General features: G+C 34.0%; 1 protein-coding gene across 2 annotated transcripts in view; it reads right to left on the bottom strand.

Annotated features, from left to right (window-relative positions):
- Positions 1-12,547: 12,547 nt before the first annotated feature.
- The window catches only part of LOC106678982 (Cuticular protein 73D), an 11,696-nt gene continuing 7,373 nt past the window's right edge, over positions 12,548-16,870 (bottom strand). Inside the window, exons 2-3 of one of the 2 annotated variants that reach the window (XM_014417869.2) lie at positions 14,825-14,997; positions 12,548-14,538 (exon numbers count right to left, since the gene is read on the bottom strand). In XM_014417869.2, coding sequence (XP_014273355.1) covers positions 12,771-14,538; positions 14,825-14,997 — 1,941 coding nt within the window. In that variant the 3' untranslated portion in view covers positions 12,548-12,770. The remainder of the gene's footprint in view (positions 14,539-14,824; positions 14,998-16,870) is intronic. The other variant, XM_014417870.1, reaches the window with a different exon arrangement.

Below are 16,870 nucleotides of genomic sequence, written 5' to 3'. Positions count from 1 at the left end.
GTTATATCCGGCGTCGTTATTAGCGATATCCTGTGTATGTTTATGGAAGATTATAAATAGAAAAATAAAATTCAAATTAGTAGAGAATATGTAGCCCCAAAAGGGCGCAACTAGATATTTAGGTGCCCCGGTGCAAGTATCCCTGAGTAATGATTTTTTTGGAGACAACCCTCCCATGCTATAAATTGGTTCCCTTTTGATTGATTCCCTTTTCATACATTGATAGAAAAAATGTAAACGTTTGTGGTTTATGGTTAATTGATTACACGACTTTGTAGGCTTGTCTAACTCAGCAGTTTCTTAAGTGTGTTCCTAATATATGCCAGTGGTGACGCAAGTGACTGCCATTTTTTCAAAAAAGTATAACAAAATAGGAATTAAAATAGTAAATATGCAGTGCACACCAGCATTTACTATGGCACTTTTAGTGCTCACAACTTAGTTGTAACGACTTCAATTTTTTTTTGGCCAAAAATGGTATAGTGGCGAAGTTTTGTATCCATAGTGTAAATATTAAAATTCTAACTTTTCAAAACGTTATATTACATATAATACTACTTGATGATGATTTATTCCTAGATTTCTTTGTGGAAAAAGAGCAATGACTTTACAAATTTCTTCAATTTCGTTTTGCTCGTTAATGTTAATTGGAATAAGTTTCAAACATACTGGTCGACCGTAATGCATCCTTGTTCTTGTATAAATTTTAATTATTTTCAATTTAGAAAAAGAGATAATCTGCTTTTACTACTACTATAACTGGAATATTGAAATACATTGAACATTTGCTTAAAATTTGACTGGCAAGTATGCCCAATCATTTGCAGTTTACATTTCTTTAATTTTTTTTTTTACAACCACTTTACATGAAATTATTATTAAATTATTGATATTTGGATGATGATTACTTTATTTGACAATCAGTCGGTATGAACGTAGTTACTACGTATTGTAACAGGTAATACGCAGCCTAATAAAAATAAATTAATACAAACAACTTCCTAGGAAAGAAAATTCAGAATAATTTTAATGTTATTTATTCATTCAGAAAGATATCACGAATGTGGCCTTACCAGATAACATCTATCGGTCGGTGCAAAAATAATAAACGTAAAATGAAATATTTCTTCATAATACTTTTAATTTCTCGGGTGTTGCTTAGGTTTCCACAGCTTGTAAGCTATAACTATACAATTTTTAAATAATTTCTAACAATCGATCTAATGATTAAATTTATATAATGAACTCAACTAAAAAACAAGAAAATTGAAATACAGTTGATTTTAAAAAGACGATTTATGACAGAATAATAACTGTATTATATTCAGGTCCAATCACATAAATAAATTGTATTCTTATCTTATTAGTTTTTGTTGATTTTATTGCTATTGCAATAGTAATTGAAGATTTTAGTATTTCCTTGATTCTAATTACGCAATTATCATTTCTAAGCTATTTGAAACTCGGCATCAGTTAAGATCTTGTCATTTGAGGTCAGGGGTGTAATAGATGCCTTCCTCGGAGTAGTTCTGGTGTCATTTTTCGTCACTTTGGTGAAAAATGGGTAGTTCCATTATCCTTGCGTCTTGTGATATCTATTATTCATATCGAGCGCCGGATCTGAGCACGATAAAGGCCGACAAAGGGACCTAGCTGCCAACAGTGTCGCAGAATCCTTGCGCTCTTCAAGATGATTTCCTGACTGGAATGAATTTTGCTGTGCACACATTGCCGGGGCCTTCAGCGGGTCAAGGCTAACATCGTGTACAGAGCTGGCATACTTATCGTTATATTGTCTCTTTTCTTTTTTTGTTATTTCTCTTTCTTAAAGTAAGGTAGATCTGTCGATCATTAATTGCTCGTAAACACTGTTCATTTATTGCTTCTGCAATCGCTTCTCACTGATTAGAATAGAGATAGAGATATTAGAATAGAGATAACATGTTATCTCAAATTAATATTTTGAAATATCAATACTTAATTGATCAATGATTATCTCAAAGATTATATTAAGAAAATGCATTATAATTCTTTTAAATTTATATTTATAAGATTAAAAAAAAATCTGTACCACTGCAACCCATAAAGGGTCAGGGATTCAGTACTTTCTAAGGAAAGTACTTTCGTTTAGTATATATTCCATATATAAGTAAGTGAAAGTAAAAACCGCCTTATTAGTACTTTCTGTAGAAAAAATTTGAAAATAAAATTTCATGGTAAAGTTATATTTTAGAATATGAATATTTTGTGTGCTATTCCGCTGCTGCACCTGCTTTATCAAAGTAGTATTAGGCGCTGATAAAGAAATTTTAATTCAAAGTATTTTTGTTAAACCAATTTAACGTGGCATTTCCAAAGATGTGGTTTGTTCTTGGGTACGGGTATAGTTATTTGTTATTTAAAGAAATCGTCTATTTGTTATGTTGTTGCAAATTTAACTTCGCCATATCTAATTTGTTTCATCGAATTTCTTCTTAAGCTTTATCATTCGTATTACTCACCTCTTATTTTGTATTTTGTCTTCTATCACGACTGTCCTGTTCCCACGATAATAAATTAGAATTTAATGTAGTCTTTCTGTTGATGAAATAAATTCTATTACAAATTATCATTGCAATATGATGATTTATTAAAGAGCATCTTTGTTCCGTCACAAAACCTTTTATGCCTGACTGCATTGTAGGCTACGTAATTCCAGCATAGTAGAATTCTCTTTTTAACATCTCTAAAACTATGGAACCCAGGACAGTGAACGTTTATATAAAAAAAAAAAAAAAAAAAAGAAAACTAATAAATAAAAAATGAGGAACAATTTCTGTCTGCACTCCGGCATAAATCAAAAGGCTTACAACTTCTATAACGCGTTTGCTGAGTGCTAAGCTTAAGAAATAAAAATAAAATAGGTTTTCACAAAAAGTCTAATAAATATTCATATAGTAAAAAAAAAATACAGTGACATAATTATTTTTGTAAAAATTAAGAACAACCAAAAACATTTGTTTTTCTTTTTTCAATTCTACAATTTATTTTCAGTTTACAATCATATTTTCGACTGTAATTTTTTAAAACAAGGATTAACATCATTCCGTAGTGTCCCTTACAGGTAAGGACGGAGTCATGATGGACCGTCATTCTGAAAAGCGAATTGTCTGAAATATTGATTACTATTAAAGAACTTTCCCAAAAGTTGTTATAAAAATTGAAATTGTTCCCATGTACGGTACAAATATTAATCAATTAAAAAAAAATGGTGTGAATACTTCTTAATACCTGAATAAAGTCAGGAGATTGATTTGTTATTAGGTATCAGCATTCAGAAATTTTAATGCTCTTAGGCCTGTAAAAAATCAAAATAAGTATAGCCAATTTTTACTTAAATTTAATATTTTTTATTAAGAAATATTAAAAATTATAATTAACATATAAAATACTATCAGGTTATTATTAAAATTTAATAATTTTACCAACTCGAAAATAAAAAATTGGACCATTATCTTCGGATCCATTAATGAGGTACATGGGTGTTTTATACTCTTGCTTTAGCTTGATTGGTAACGTAGTTAATTTTATTAACTTAGGCGTGGTCTTCCTCTGCGTCTTGGTCCATGTACCTCGGCCACCATTTTCCATGGCAGATCACTCTCAGCTATCCGAGCAACATGCCCTGCCCATCTCAATCTACTGAGCCTCACAAACTGGTCAACGTCTGGTTCCTTATTTAAAACTTCGAGCTCTTGGTTTGTTCGACGTCTCGAAATCTGGTCAAACTTGACAGCTCCAAATATTTTACGGAGAATCTTCCTCTCCAAGACAATGTTGTGCTCACCAGCCTTGGAGATAGTCCACGTTTCCGAGCCATACAGAAGAAGTGGCCGAATAATTGTTTTATACAAATGAATCTTGGTGTCCTCAGACAAGGCACGGCACCTAAAATAGGGACTGAGGCTATAATAACAGCGGTTGGCACATAGAACTCTTCGTTTAATATCGGAGTTCACAACATTGTCTTGGGTTATGAGTGATCCAAGATACACAAACTCGGGGACTTTTCCAAAAGTTTGTTCTCCGATCCTGATTTCTTCACTAGGCCTGGGGATTTCCTCTGTGGCCATGTATTTTGTCTTTTCTGCATTCACTTCAAGCCCCATTTTTCTTGCTGCTTTAACCAATTTCATAAATCCATCCGAGCTTGGAAAGAGCGTCCAGCAATGTCAATGTCATAAGCAAGAAGCTGTATTGTTCTGCTTAATATTTTTTCGCCCACTTGAATTCCAGATTCTCTAATGGCCTTTTCAAGAGCTAAATCAAAGAAAAGGCAGGCCTATACATCCCCTTGTTTTAGTCCTCTTCCTGAGACAAATTCATCAGATCTTGCTCCCCCAATCTGCACCATGCATCTCATCTCTCTCATGGTTAGTTTAACCATTCTAATTAACTTCTCAGGGATATCGAATTCTTTCATTGCCTTGTACAACTGTCCCCTATGAATGCTGTCATATGCAGCTTTGAAGTCACCAAATAGGTGGTGCGTTTTAATCCTGTATCGCGTACTCAAGTATGATGCGCAATTTATATACACAAGAGAGTAAGGAGATACCTCTATAATTGTCACAGACCATCCGATTACCCTTTTTATGGATTGGACAGATTATGGACTTATTCTAAGCTTCTGGCAATACTTCATCTGTCCAAATCAGAATGACAATGTTCTGGAGTATTTTCACCTGCTCGCTTTATCCAGATTTAAGTAGTTCTGCGGGCAATTCGTCAACGCCGGGCGCCTTATTATTTTTAAGCCGGGCTAGTGAATCCAAAATCTCCTCTTCATCAGGTAGTTCCATACATTGATCACTAGGGTTCTCTTAATGGAGATTCTCCTGATCATCATGCTCCAGGAGATCTTTGTTAAGAAGTTGGGAGAAATGTCTCTTCCACTCTGCAAGTATATCCACCATGTTTGTAAGCAGCTTTCCGTTCTCATTCAGCCAGTAGGTGGATTTGTCTTCACAAGGTTTTCTATTCCTATTGACTGCTTTGAAGAACTCTATACTGTTTATATCCCCTAAGGAGTTCAGTCTTTTCCAATTCCCTTTTTTTCCACTGTCTTTTCTTATACTGCCGGAGATGTTTTTCCATTCGCCACTTTTGCCTGTACACTTAGACATTCCTCCTCGTCTCTCGCTAAATCATGGTTTGGCGTGCTTCGTTCTTCGTACTTGTGGCCTTCTCACATTCCTCGTCGAACCACGGGGATCTCAAGTCCTTCTTTGGTGGTCCAAGCACCTTAGTAGCTGTGTCTGATTTAGCCCATATGGAGTCCTATACCAAGTGTGTTGAATGTGCCTTTGTCTACTGTGTGTGCCTGAATGTGGGTGTATGTATGTAATGACCTGACATCATTGTATTAATGTGTGTGTGTCAGTACAAGTGTTAGTATCTTATTAAGGGAAAAACACAGAGCAAGATCGAAGTGGCATGGAACTAGATATCTAACTGACAAAACATATCACACCAAATTCACTAAAAAACAAAAGTAGAAATAAGAATATACAAAATTCAAAATTTAATTAACATTACTGAAAATGTTACAACTAATGACAAATCACTATGGAGGACGACTAATATATTGCTGAATTTTAAAGACTTAAACTATTCACTTCTCACCGAATCCCAAACCTGGACCACTGGGAAAAAACAAATGCAAACATTCAGACAACACCTTTCTAAAACATTTATTCTGCATCCTGATATCCTTAACCCAATTCACCTTGAATGTATTGAAGCAGAACTAAATATTCCACTCCAAATGACACTTCCACCTTAAGCGTTTCATCCATCAGAAATATCCAACAATTTCTACCAACAAAGCTTCTGGATACGACCTAATAACATCATACCAATCATATAATCCCAGATCACCAGTTTGGATTCCGAACACCGTATTCCACTATCCAGCAATGTCATCGTGTGATGGACGTAATCTCGTCTTCTTTGGAGGGCGGAATGTGCTACGCGGGAGCCTTTTTTTGATGTAGAACTGGCAGAAATATGATTAGAGTTCTACCAATGGGAATTTTCTCTATATGCCCGTTTCAATCCATTTTGACCTTGGATAAAATTTACTTAATGTATCCTTATGTAAATGCAGCTGTAAATTGCAATAAATAAATACGAAAAAAAAAATTAAAAGCGCGTCTTTTAATACTCTTATAGATCTTGCAACTATATTGAATTCATCGGCCATTCCCAGCAATTCCACATTTCTGTTAAATATTGTTCCAGTGGTCTGTATTGGTACGGGTACTGGTATTTGGTGGGGGGATCAAGTCCGGCAAGAGGGCCTTTTTGGCAACCTTTGACAGCTATCTGGGTTGCCGCCGCGCCCTAACCATGGTGGGAGTGTTAAGGTTCATTCTTCAAGACCGCCGAAAAATAAATGTTAACTGCCCCAGGTGGGAATCGAACCCACAACGTTCCGAACTGAGCGCACTGGGACCTGCACACCACCACCCCGCACGGCCGTCACGTCCCTCAGTGGTCTGTATCTCCGTTTCTCGGATAGCTCTCCCCTCAGCAGAATGATGTAGTGTTTACTGTAGTTAACATTGAAATACCAAACACGGGTGTGGTTTCTCAAGGTCACTCACAACTTAATAAGTGCTATTTGTTTACTATGGTTATATATTTATAGCCTAGTCTCGCACATAGTTCAAGAAATGTTTGTATAGTATTTGTTTTACCTAAAAAATCCGTATTTTTCTATTGTGTCGTGCTTTAACGCTGAAAATATGTTATGCTTGAATTATTGATCAATTTCAGAGAGGATGATTAATTCTATACTTGATATTATCTCACAGCTAATGGAGTGGTCAGTTAATTATTTTACTTTTATACGTTTATTTCTTTTCATCTCTTTCCAAATAATTATAAATTTATTAATACATTTTTCAGAAATATATTTCTGGAAACGAGCGATTGTAGTGATGCTACTCAAGGCTGGGAAGAAAGGCCATTCAACTGAGAAATATCAACCGATCAGCCTCCTTTCGCACATCACCAAAATATTCGACCGGCTAATCATGTCCTGAGCATGTCCAAATCCATCCATTTCTGGACAGGCACCTCACCCTCTCCACCCATAAAGAGAAAGGCTCGAACTCACCAAGCAGAAGTCTTATTGTCTGTACGCTCCTATCTTTTATAATTTATTTAATTTTTTTCCAGTGGTGTTATAAATTATTATTTTTTATTCGTTTCTTTACTATTGATATTGTTATCATTATTAATTTAAAAGTTTATTTAAATATAATATACACTGTTTCATTGAATTTTCATTTCATCTCAATTGACATTAAAAACTAAAGTTTAATCAGTGACTCATTCAGTCTTGTTTATCTTAGTTCTTCATATTGAGCTATCTTTCAGTTGCCGATGCAATCCAAAATAGACTGATTCTATTCATTCCCTGCACTATACTAGGCTCAGAATACATAAACTGACCAACCCGTTCGAATGAGTTAGGATATGCGTTTATACCCTTATGCGGATAGCAGCAGATATTTGTGCAATTTTACAGTAAAAACTCAAACAATAGGGATTCAATAGGGAGTTAATAGGGATTCTTCAATAACAGTTTCGACAATTAGTCTCACTTTATTAGTTTTTCTTAGTTGTGTATTATTACTGATCGTACCCTTGACCATCTTCCCCTCTTATGATTAGTTATTGTATGTGTAATTTACATACAAAAATAAAAATAAATGTATAAAATCCACGTTCGGAAAATCTTACTCCACCTGTTGTATTCGATAACCCAAAGGAAAAAGAACATTTGGAAATATTAATAAAAATTCTTTATTGATTATGTCTAGTAATGCATTTGATTCTGAATTAAGTTATAATAGATTATTTTTAGTTAAATATTGCTATTTAGTTTGTCAGAGTGGGTAGCTCATTGGTAATCCACTCTACTATTAATTCCAAGGACCCGGTTGTAATCCAGTAATGGCAGATTATCGTTTTCTGTTTCACTGTAGCCTTTACTCAGCTTTGTGGATTCAGGAGCCCTCCGGGTTCCACCCAGCATCATAAAGTGGGTACCCTTAATTGAGTAAAAATCTAGCTGTGGAACATGATTCTGACCAAATCACCTCCACGCACAACCAATGGTATAACCTGGGCAGGTACACTAAAAGATATCTTAACGGTCATCTGAAAATAGAGTATTTTTTTTTAAAGACAAATAAACATGGAAATAATTCCAGGATATCTTGTTAATTTTGTAATTATCTACATGACTGTTATAAGGCCTATCTGGACATACGGAGTTGAGCTATGGGGCTCCGCTAAACCATAGAATTCCTCTCGAATCCAATCGTTACTGTCCAAAATCGTAAAATCCTTAATGCTCCTAACTTTGTCACAAATCAAATCATTCATCAGGACCTCAATGTCCCCTATGTTGCCGATGTGGCCAGAACCGGATACCAATCCTTCCATTATAAAGTTCCCAACCACCCAAACCAACTCGTTTCTAACCTGGGTTCTCCTTCACTACCTAATAATCCTCCTAGGCGTCTGAAAAGAAGATGGCCTCGAGATCTTCTCCTTTAGAAATGTTTTTGGAGTTCTCAATCAATGGGTAGATTCTCCACATGTTTGTATCATGTCATAATATCACTTACAGCAAATTTACTTATGTGTATATATTACTGTATACAGTTGTAAATAACAATAAATAAATTATCAAAAAAAAAATAAAAAATAGTTTTGAACATATATATTACTTATCCACCCATAACTCGCTGGAATGCACCTGATACTTTATAAACGTTAACATTAAGCACAGTGTATAAACATAGTATGCATTTCACACCCTTTCTTCCCCCTTAAACTACGCATATGACAACAAATCGATCGCGACACACTTATAAGATAAAATGTAGATCTTATATACAGAAAAGTTGGTCACCTCAGGTCTAAGGTAATTAATCTGAATAATAAGTTACAATAATTCGTAACTCGGTTATTCATTTTTTTCCTTCTTGGTTTTTTCTACATAGGCATTTCTCGTTTTAAGTCTTCCAGAAAATATCCAGCAGAAACCGTTTTAAATCAAGCTAATTTATTATTAAGTCCCTTGAATGTTGATAAATGAATTTTAAAAGTAATCAGAATGAAAAATTAAACTGATAAAACAAATAAAATATTTTATAGGTAAACTAAAAGCACCATAAATTTTCATTAAAAATTTTGTCAAGTAGGATTCAACTTCAATTTACTAGTGCCTTTAATGATACTTGAGGTAACACTTCGTAAGTATTTTGTTTTTCAAAAATCATTCTTGGTCTAGTGATTAAAATGACCATTCGTGGCGATAATGGTGGCACAAAGTCAAGTAAGATATTAACTCGTGGGAAAATATCAGCTCAAAGGCCAACTTAACCACAAGCATATTTCCTTAAATTGATTATACTTCATTGTCGTTGTTGAGTTTGCATATTATTAGAGATTAGTTGATTCTTGTAATATAAAAAAAATACTAATTATTCCCATCAGTTCTTTTGGTTAACCGTACGCTGAATAGTTTGTTTTTTTTACGCTCATGACTGTTTATTATTTAGTTTTTTGATTTAGGTATCGTCCTTGTTTATTCGAGCTCTGACCATGACAGTAAAATATATGTAGTGTCTGACATTTTTATCAACATATTCTTGACTTCTGACTTACCTCGTTTTTCCATGGAGTCAATAATCTTGAAATGCTTCATCGTTAACATTCTTCACTATTATGAGGATTGATTTATGTAAATTTTATCGTAGCTTTGTTTTCAATAAATCATATTGTGTAACTTGTTTACAAATCTCATGTTGGACATTAGTTTTTTTTAAAATGACCTAATAAGTATTACAAACCTGGATAATATTACGATATGCTGTAAATAAGTGGGTTAAATTAATTCCATGTAAACAAGAATATTCCTTCGTGTGATAATACTTTACGCCATTCCATGCAGGAACGAGACTGAAAAGGACTGTTTTAAATGAGACAATATTCCTATTTTTATTGATTTTTTGTACTTTTGACGTGAGATGGGTTACCTCTGATCTCATCTTTTCAGGTGATTTAATCTATTTTTGTCTTGTTGATATTTTAATTGGCTGTTTATTTTAGTGTAATTTGAGAAATTTAATGCTTTATTTTGGAAACTACCAATAGAATCCTGAAGCGGCCTTTACATGGAAAATATTGCTGACAGTATTATTAGTGTTAAAAATACCGGTATTATTGAGCGTGTGAGGTAGGTATAGATGGAATTAAGTCCGATAATTATACTGTATGTATTTAGTTGTATACAGTATGATCTTCTCCATTATTTTCATCAGTATTATGAATTAATAAACTTCAATTGATTTGAAAATAAAAACTAAAAAATCACTCTCTTTTCTATTTACCAAAAATATTTAAGTTAAATTATTAAAAAATTTAAGTTCAGCCCTAACCAAACTTATTCTACACTCGGGAGGATGTAGCTGCTCACTCAATTAAAATACAGTAAAGAACATTCAGTGAATAGACCAATTATATTTTAATTTAATTACAATTATACAATTACAATTAATTACTATTACTTAACAATTATTAGACCTCCTTAGTACATATACTCATTATTATTTTTTTATGGACGTTCACGAATTAGTATATGCCGTGTAATGTTAATCTTTTCTTTAAAAAAAAATTCAATTAATTATAAATTCTCAGTATCTGTATCAGTCATCTAACCGAAGATCGTTACATTGTTTCATCCAATGGCTTGTTCTCATCCTGAACCTTCCAGTTTAATTGGTGTTGAAAGTGGGTTGGAGTGGTTCTCATGGTACTTAGATGTTAATTGTGATTTTATATCACAGAGCTCACTTGGACCTTGGTCAGTCAATGTATACCATAGTGACCATGGTAAAATACATTAATCCCTAGTTCTGTTATTCTCACTCATTATCATACATCACATAAACAACTATAGAAGCTATCAGAATCTCATCTCGAATTAACCTTATGTTCTATTGTTTTGTATTTGGGAAGGCAATGAAGAAATAATTTGGAAGCCAACATGCCTGAGTAAGAATAATACTATACCAAATGGTACTGTAAATAAATAATTATTTTTTCTTCCTACCAAATATCTATTATAGGCAATGTTCATAAGATAGATGGATACCATAGAGCAAAATGACAGTTGTAGTCATCCTTTTTTTTTAAGTCTAATTATATTTAAAAAAAATATTAAAACTTGTCCAAGTTATAATATTGCTTAAAATAGTTGGGTCCATTCTATCAAATGGTTCAAAGGCCTTATGAACATTTTTTTATATTATGTATGTTGATTATTCCATGCTCCTGGCGATAAAAGCAATTAGAGATATGTATTTTTTTTTTCAAACAGTTTAAAATTTACATTATATATCTTCACTTATACAGGCCAAGTTCAAATTTTAAGAGGTCATAATAATTCAAGTATACATTCAATAGGAATAATATTTATTCTGGATATCCTACTAATAGGTACCTACCTACCTTCAACACAAGGAAGTGAGTTTAATAGTTTCCTTCTCTTAGAAAAAATGGTCATTTTTTTTAAATTGAGCGTCAAACTTTAGGTCATATTTGTAGTGAGAATAAAGGGTAATAATGAGCTAATAACAAGTGTTTTAGTTTTGAACCTCACCTTTAAAGTCATATTTGCTAAATATTTCTGTTGTATACAGTTTTTGAAGTTTTTAAAAACTAAAATGGCAGCTATTTGTAAACGGTCTTGGAAAAGTTTTTTAAAAAAAAAATAAAGGGATCTACTAACAAAATATTTAAAAAAAAAAAAGAAAGAGAGAAGCGACCGACTTAAGTTATTTTGTACAACTTGGTATAGACTCACCCAGTTAAGCGCAACATTTTCCACCACCCGAGAAACAACCACGTGATCGAAAATATTTACGCTGTTAAAAAGTATTTAGAATTTCACTAACATGAAATCGATGGCTGTCAAATAGCACTTTTTAAGGAAGTAGGAACTCTTCAGTCTGTACAGCTAATTTATTTTTGATTCTTTTATATATTGTTTGTCTTTTTGATTTAAATTAAAATATAACTACGATGAAATAATTTTACTTCGTTTGTGACCAAAGGCGATATGATCGAGGAAATACTAAAACCATTTGTTCTAATTCTGACCAACTTTTATCTGTTAGTTCACCTTATGGTTAAGAAAATTAGTGAGAATACTGCCGGGTTGATAAGTCCCGGTTCAGTCCTTTGATAAGTCCCATTACTGATGAGTAATGTTCAGAATCTATGATACCTAAATAGTACACAACGTATAAATTAAAATTAATTGTATTGAATTATAATATTTTTATTTATCTAATCCGTCAGCGATGAACTTACGGCATTTTTGTCAACATTTTAAACTTCTATTGAACACATTAATAAAAATATAAATTTATTAAATTTTTATTATTATTGACTTTTGTGCTAAAAAATGAAAAGTGTAACAAAATTTTATAATGTTTTATTTACAAATATTTATGGTTTTATACATAGAAATAAATAAACACATGGTTCAATAGAATGAGTAATTCAAATGAATGCTCCTGAATGAACTATATACAATCTCTAATGTGTTATGGAATCCTTAATTTAAACTGAATAAATAAAGGCCATAACTAATATGAACGAGATCTTGTAATGATACAGGTATACGAATGGATTTACATACGCTATCTTCTGGAGGTATTGGAAACTCCAGCTTCCAGAGCTGCACCTGGTGAAGGAATCCTGGAGCCAAAGGGCAGTATGTCCAAGGACTGTATGTGAGCTCGGACTGCTACTCCAGCGGGAAAAGAAAAGTAGTTCTTATTTGAACTTAAAAAGGTGCTGTCTCCTACTTGAATTCCCCCTGTTGGAGAGACTACAGGCTTAGGTTTGTAGTAGTTTGGACCATAAAATTCTTTGGGAGGTAGATCCTCAAATGGTGCTTGAAGAAAATCATCTGGTGTGCTTGGTTTGGGTGGTCTTTTTGAAGGTTTATTGGGATCGTCTTCTGGAAAAGCTGAGGGGAGATTTTCTAGAGGTGGAGGAGGACCAGGCCGACAGCATTGCCCTGGAAGTGTGAATGTGGGAGATCCTGGTTTCGGTCTTCCACTCGGGTAACCTTCAGGATATCCAGGATAGCCTTCTGTTGTTGAGCTTCCTTGGCCTGTGGAAGGTGTTGACTCAGAAAAACTGGTTGTAGGTGGGGGGTTAGGTTCATTGTACAATCCTGGTGGTCCGGTCGGACGTGTTTCACCTTCCCCACTAAAGGGGGGAGGATTGAATATACCAGGTCTTCCCGTAGGTTTTGTCGTTCCCCACGTTCCTGATACCGTAGTTGGTGAAGAAGTCGTCCAGCTACTTCCTTGTGTTGTAGATGATTCTGTGGATGACCAAATTGGCGGTCCATCGCTTGTATTTTCTCCGCTATCTCCTGGGCCTGTTTCTCCACTGCCAGTGGAATCTCCAACTGAAGAACCAGGGGTTCCTTGATCATATCCTGAATCACCTGGCCTGCCAGACCCCGATATACCAGGTCTGCTAGCGCCTGGACCACTGGGCCTACCAGTGCCTGATCCACCGGGTCTGCTAGCTCCTGAACCACCGGGTCTACCAGCTCCTATACCACCGGGCGGTCTTTTATCTCCAAAAATGTTTTCTCCTTCTGGCCCAAAGTAATCCGGAAAGCCGTCATTATTTAAATCTAATGGAGGAAATGGGCTTGGTGATGTTGTTGGAAAAGGTGACGTGGTTGAAGGAAAAGGTACAGATGTCTGTGGGGGGATAAACGAAGGGAATGAGGGAAAAGAAACTCCAGTACCTTTTTTTATAATTCTGTAGCCTATACCTGGACCTGCTATGTATTCTACAGTTCTTTGTTGACCCTTATCATCTACATATGTGTAAGATCCTCTCACATTACCGACAGCATCGCTTTGTTCTGTCCTTCGTTGGTCTGGACCTGCAGCTACAAACCGATAGGAACCGTCTAACTTTTGAAGAATCGAGGTTTTTCCTCTCGGATTTCCACCTGGCTTTCCAGGTGCACCTTTGAAGAATAATCCTGAAAAAACATTCGAATCGGGAAATGGAGTTTTCACGTTAAATCCTGTCCTAGCACCAGCTTCATAGGCGACATCATGACGTTCTCCAATATCGTCATAAAAATAATATCTGCCATTGACATGCCCATTGGAATCTGAGGCCTCTTGCTTTCCTTGTGTTGGAGTTCTAAATGTGAAACTGTAGCTAGGATCCTCGTTGGGATCATGATATCCGTCGTATGTTGGCTTGTAGTCTGGTGAGTCTGGGCTGACTGGAGGGTTGTAAGGGATCTTAGCTTGAGAAAGGTCCATCTTTCGAGCAATGTTTGGGCCACGAGCTCTGAATCCTCGCCTTCCTGCCGTGTACTCTGTGTTTACGACTACCTTCTTTTCCGGGTCGAGGGAACCAAACCTATTAACACAAAAGTGAAGACCAGAATATTTTCCTTTACTTTATTCATTAGTGATCAGAACACAATTGGACTAGAAGGAATTTCACAACAGTAATTTTTATGCTTGATCATAATGTGTTATTTATGAATATACTTACGTATGTAAAAATTTAACTTCAAGTAAAATGAACTAATAATTTCTATTATGTTTTCGGATACATAATTTTGTTGTCATGTCATCATTTTCGCGTGTCAGAAACTTATGGTTTAATATTAATTTATTGTAATAATAATAATTAATAATACCTTCCTGCGACCTGATTTTGCTGGTTAGCCACTGCGGCATGGTAGTGCTGCCCCCTATCGCCGGTCTGGTAGCCGAACTGATAGCTGCCGTCCACCCTCACATCGTTAAACTCACTGCCGACTGGAGGTACACCCCGCTGCCCTTTCGCCAGACCTATCAGCACCACCAGCTGCTAACAATCAGAATTTTTAATTAAAGTGGATTTAGTTTTACTTATAGAATTTTTATTTGTCCAAATAAACTTTATTTTTGAAAAAAGGATATATTAATTTTTGATAGAATACTCATCTTTTTCTTGAGTTTATTAGCAATGTTTACTACAATAACCTCTTTGACTAATGTTTATCGCAATTTTTATAGCATAAAGTAGGTCTTCAAAAATCTAATAAACTAACTTTTTCGGTTATTAAAAAATCCGGGGAATGAAGCGTTTCATTGATTAATTCTGAAACGATTGTTTTTGTTTTAAGATCTCTATGATTCGCAAGCTTCCTTCTTAAAATTAAAAATCATCTTCGAATGAAACTAAAAGATTAGTATCAGGAAGGACTTACTAATAAACCTTGAACCTGGAATTTAAATGAGACGTAAGGTATAATGGGCTGGTATGGGAGCAGCATATCTTACGTCACTTCTGTTTATTCCAGGCCATTATATCAGTCAGGTGACTGACTAGCATTGTACTCAATGATGAAGTTCTCTTCTCTTTTTCATATCGAGTGTTTATTTTTTGTCTAAATCATTTTTATTTCTGCGAACCGATCTATAGATTATTTTCTTATGAGCTTGTACGTAATAAATTATTGAAGCAAACTTATTTATAAATTTGACAATTATAATTATTAATTATAAAATTTACAAAGGTATTCAGATTATCACTGCTGAGATATTAACTGTAATTTATGTATAGTGTTTAAAAAAAAAAAAAAGTTTCAAGAGATGAGTCTAACCAGCCTAACCGATGTTACAGTAAAGCATCGGACACTTGTCAAATCGGTTTTTTGTAGTGACAAACTGTCAGTTTGAGTTTTAGATATTTAGAGGGTTAAAAAAAAAAGTTTTACGTTGGAGGGAGATATTGGATCTACAATGAAGATGAAGGTAATTTCCATAGTTCACCGTTGAGATTTCACCGTTACAATTATTGCCATCCTTCGCTCTCTTTTTTAATTTATAAATCTTATTTTTCCTATTTAACAAGTTACACTTATGATGGTTCAACGTCTTCATTGGTATAATATCTCTGTAAAGAAAGAAAAGCTCATAATTTGAAAATGCTGGAGTATTTTAAAAGAAAACAACTGTTAATGATGTTCAGCTGTCATTATAATTTGGATATAGCTGTATTTAGTAATTTTCCAAGTTTAACAAAAATTTAAATGTTCAGATCATGTTGAATTATAAATTATAATTATTTTAATAATATTTAACTTAAATTAATCAGAAAGGTTTTTAGTAGGCATTTGTTGGCAACTTTTTAACAGGCGTAACTATTTTTTTTAGATGGAGGCTCATTTCAACAGATAACCTTTTCCAATTGACCCAAATAAATGAGTTATCTTACCGGTTACTGATATATTCTAGCTTGAGTATGAATAAATTTCAGTAAGAATACAAATTTAATCCCTACTGGATGGAATCTTGGTGACTTAGTTACATAATGTAGAAATGAAATTCATTCATATAACAATATAATATATAGGTGATAAAAGAAAAAACATAACTTGCTACTTTTAAAAAATTAATAAAAGTTCTAAACATTAAAAATGAATATCTGAAGAAATATATAAAAGTTAAATCTAATACGCACTGGATTCTCAACTCCTAATTTCGAATCCAGGCACTAAGCAGGCATTTAATTTATATTATTTTTAGTCATCGATTTTAAAATCTATTAATGTAATGATATTATTACTAGAACATTCCTTGCTGGAAGATTCTATATATTTGCTTAACATATTTAAATGTAAAGTATCGTCTTTTATATATTTACTCATGGACAGTCCCGTCCTGAGGACTGTTTTTATCAATCTTTATATATTTAC

This window comes from Halyomorpha halys, unplaced genomic scaffold, assembly GCF_000696795.3.
Source record: "Halyomorpha halys isolate HHAL.00 unplaced genomic scaffold, Hhal_1.1 Scaffold170.1, whole genome shotgun sequence".
NCBI classification, from domain to species: domain Eukaryota; kingdom Metazoa; phylum Arthropoda; class Insecta; order Hemiptera; family Pentatomidae; genus Halyomorpha; species Halyomorpha halys.
Note: the sequence above shows the minus strand (reverse complement) of the source record. Positions and strands in the feature narration are given on the sequence as shown.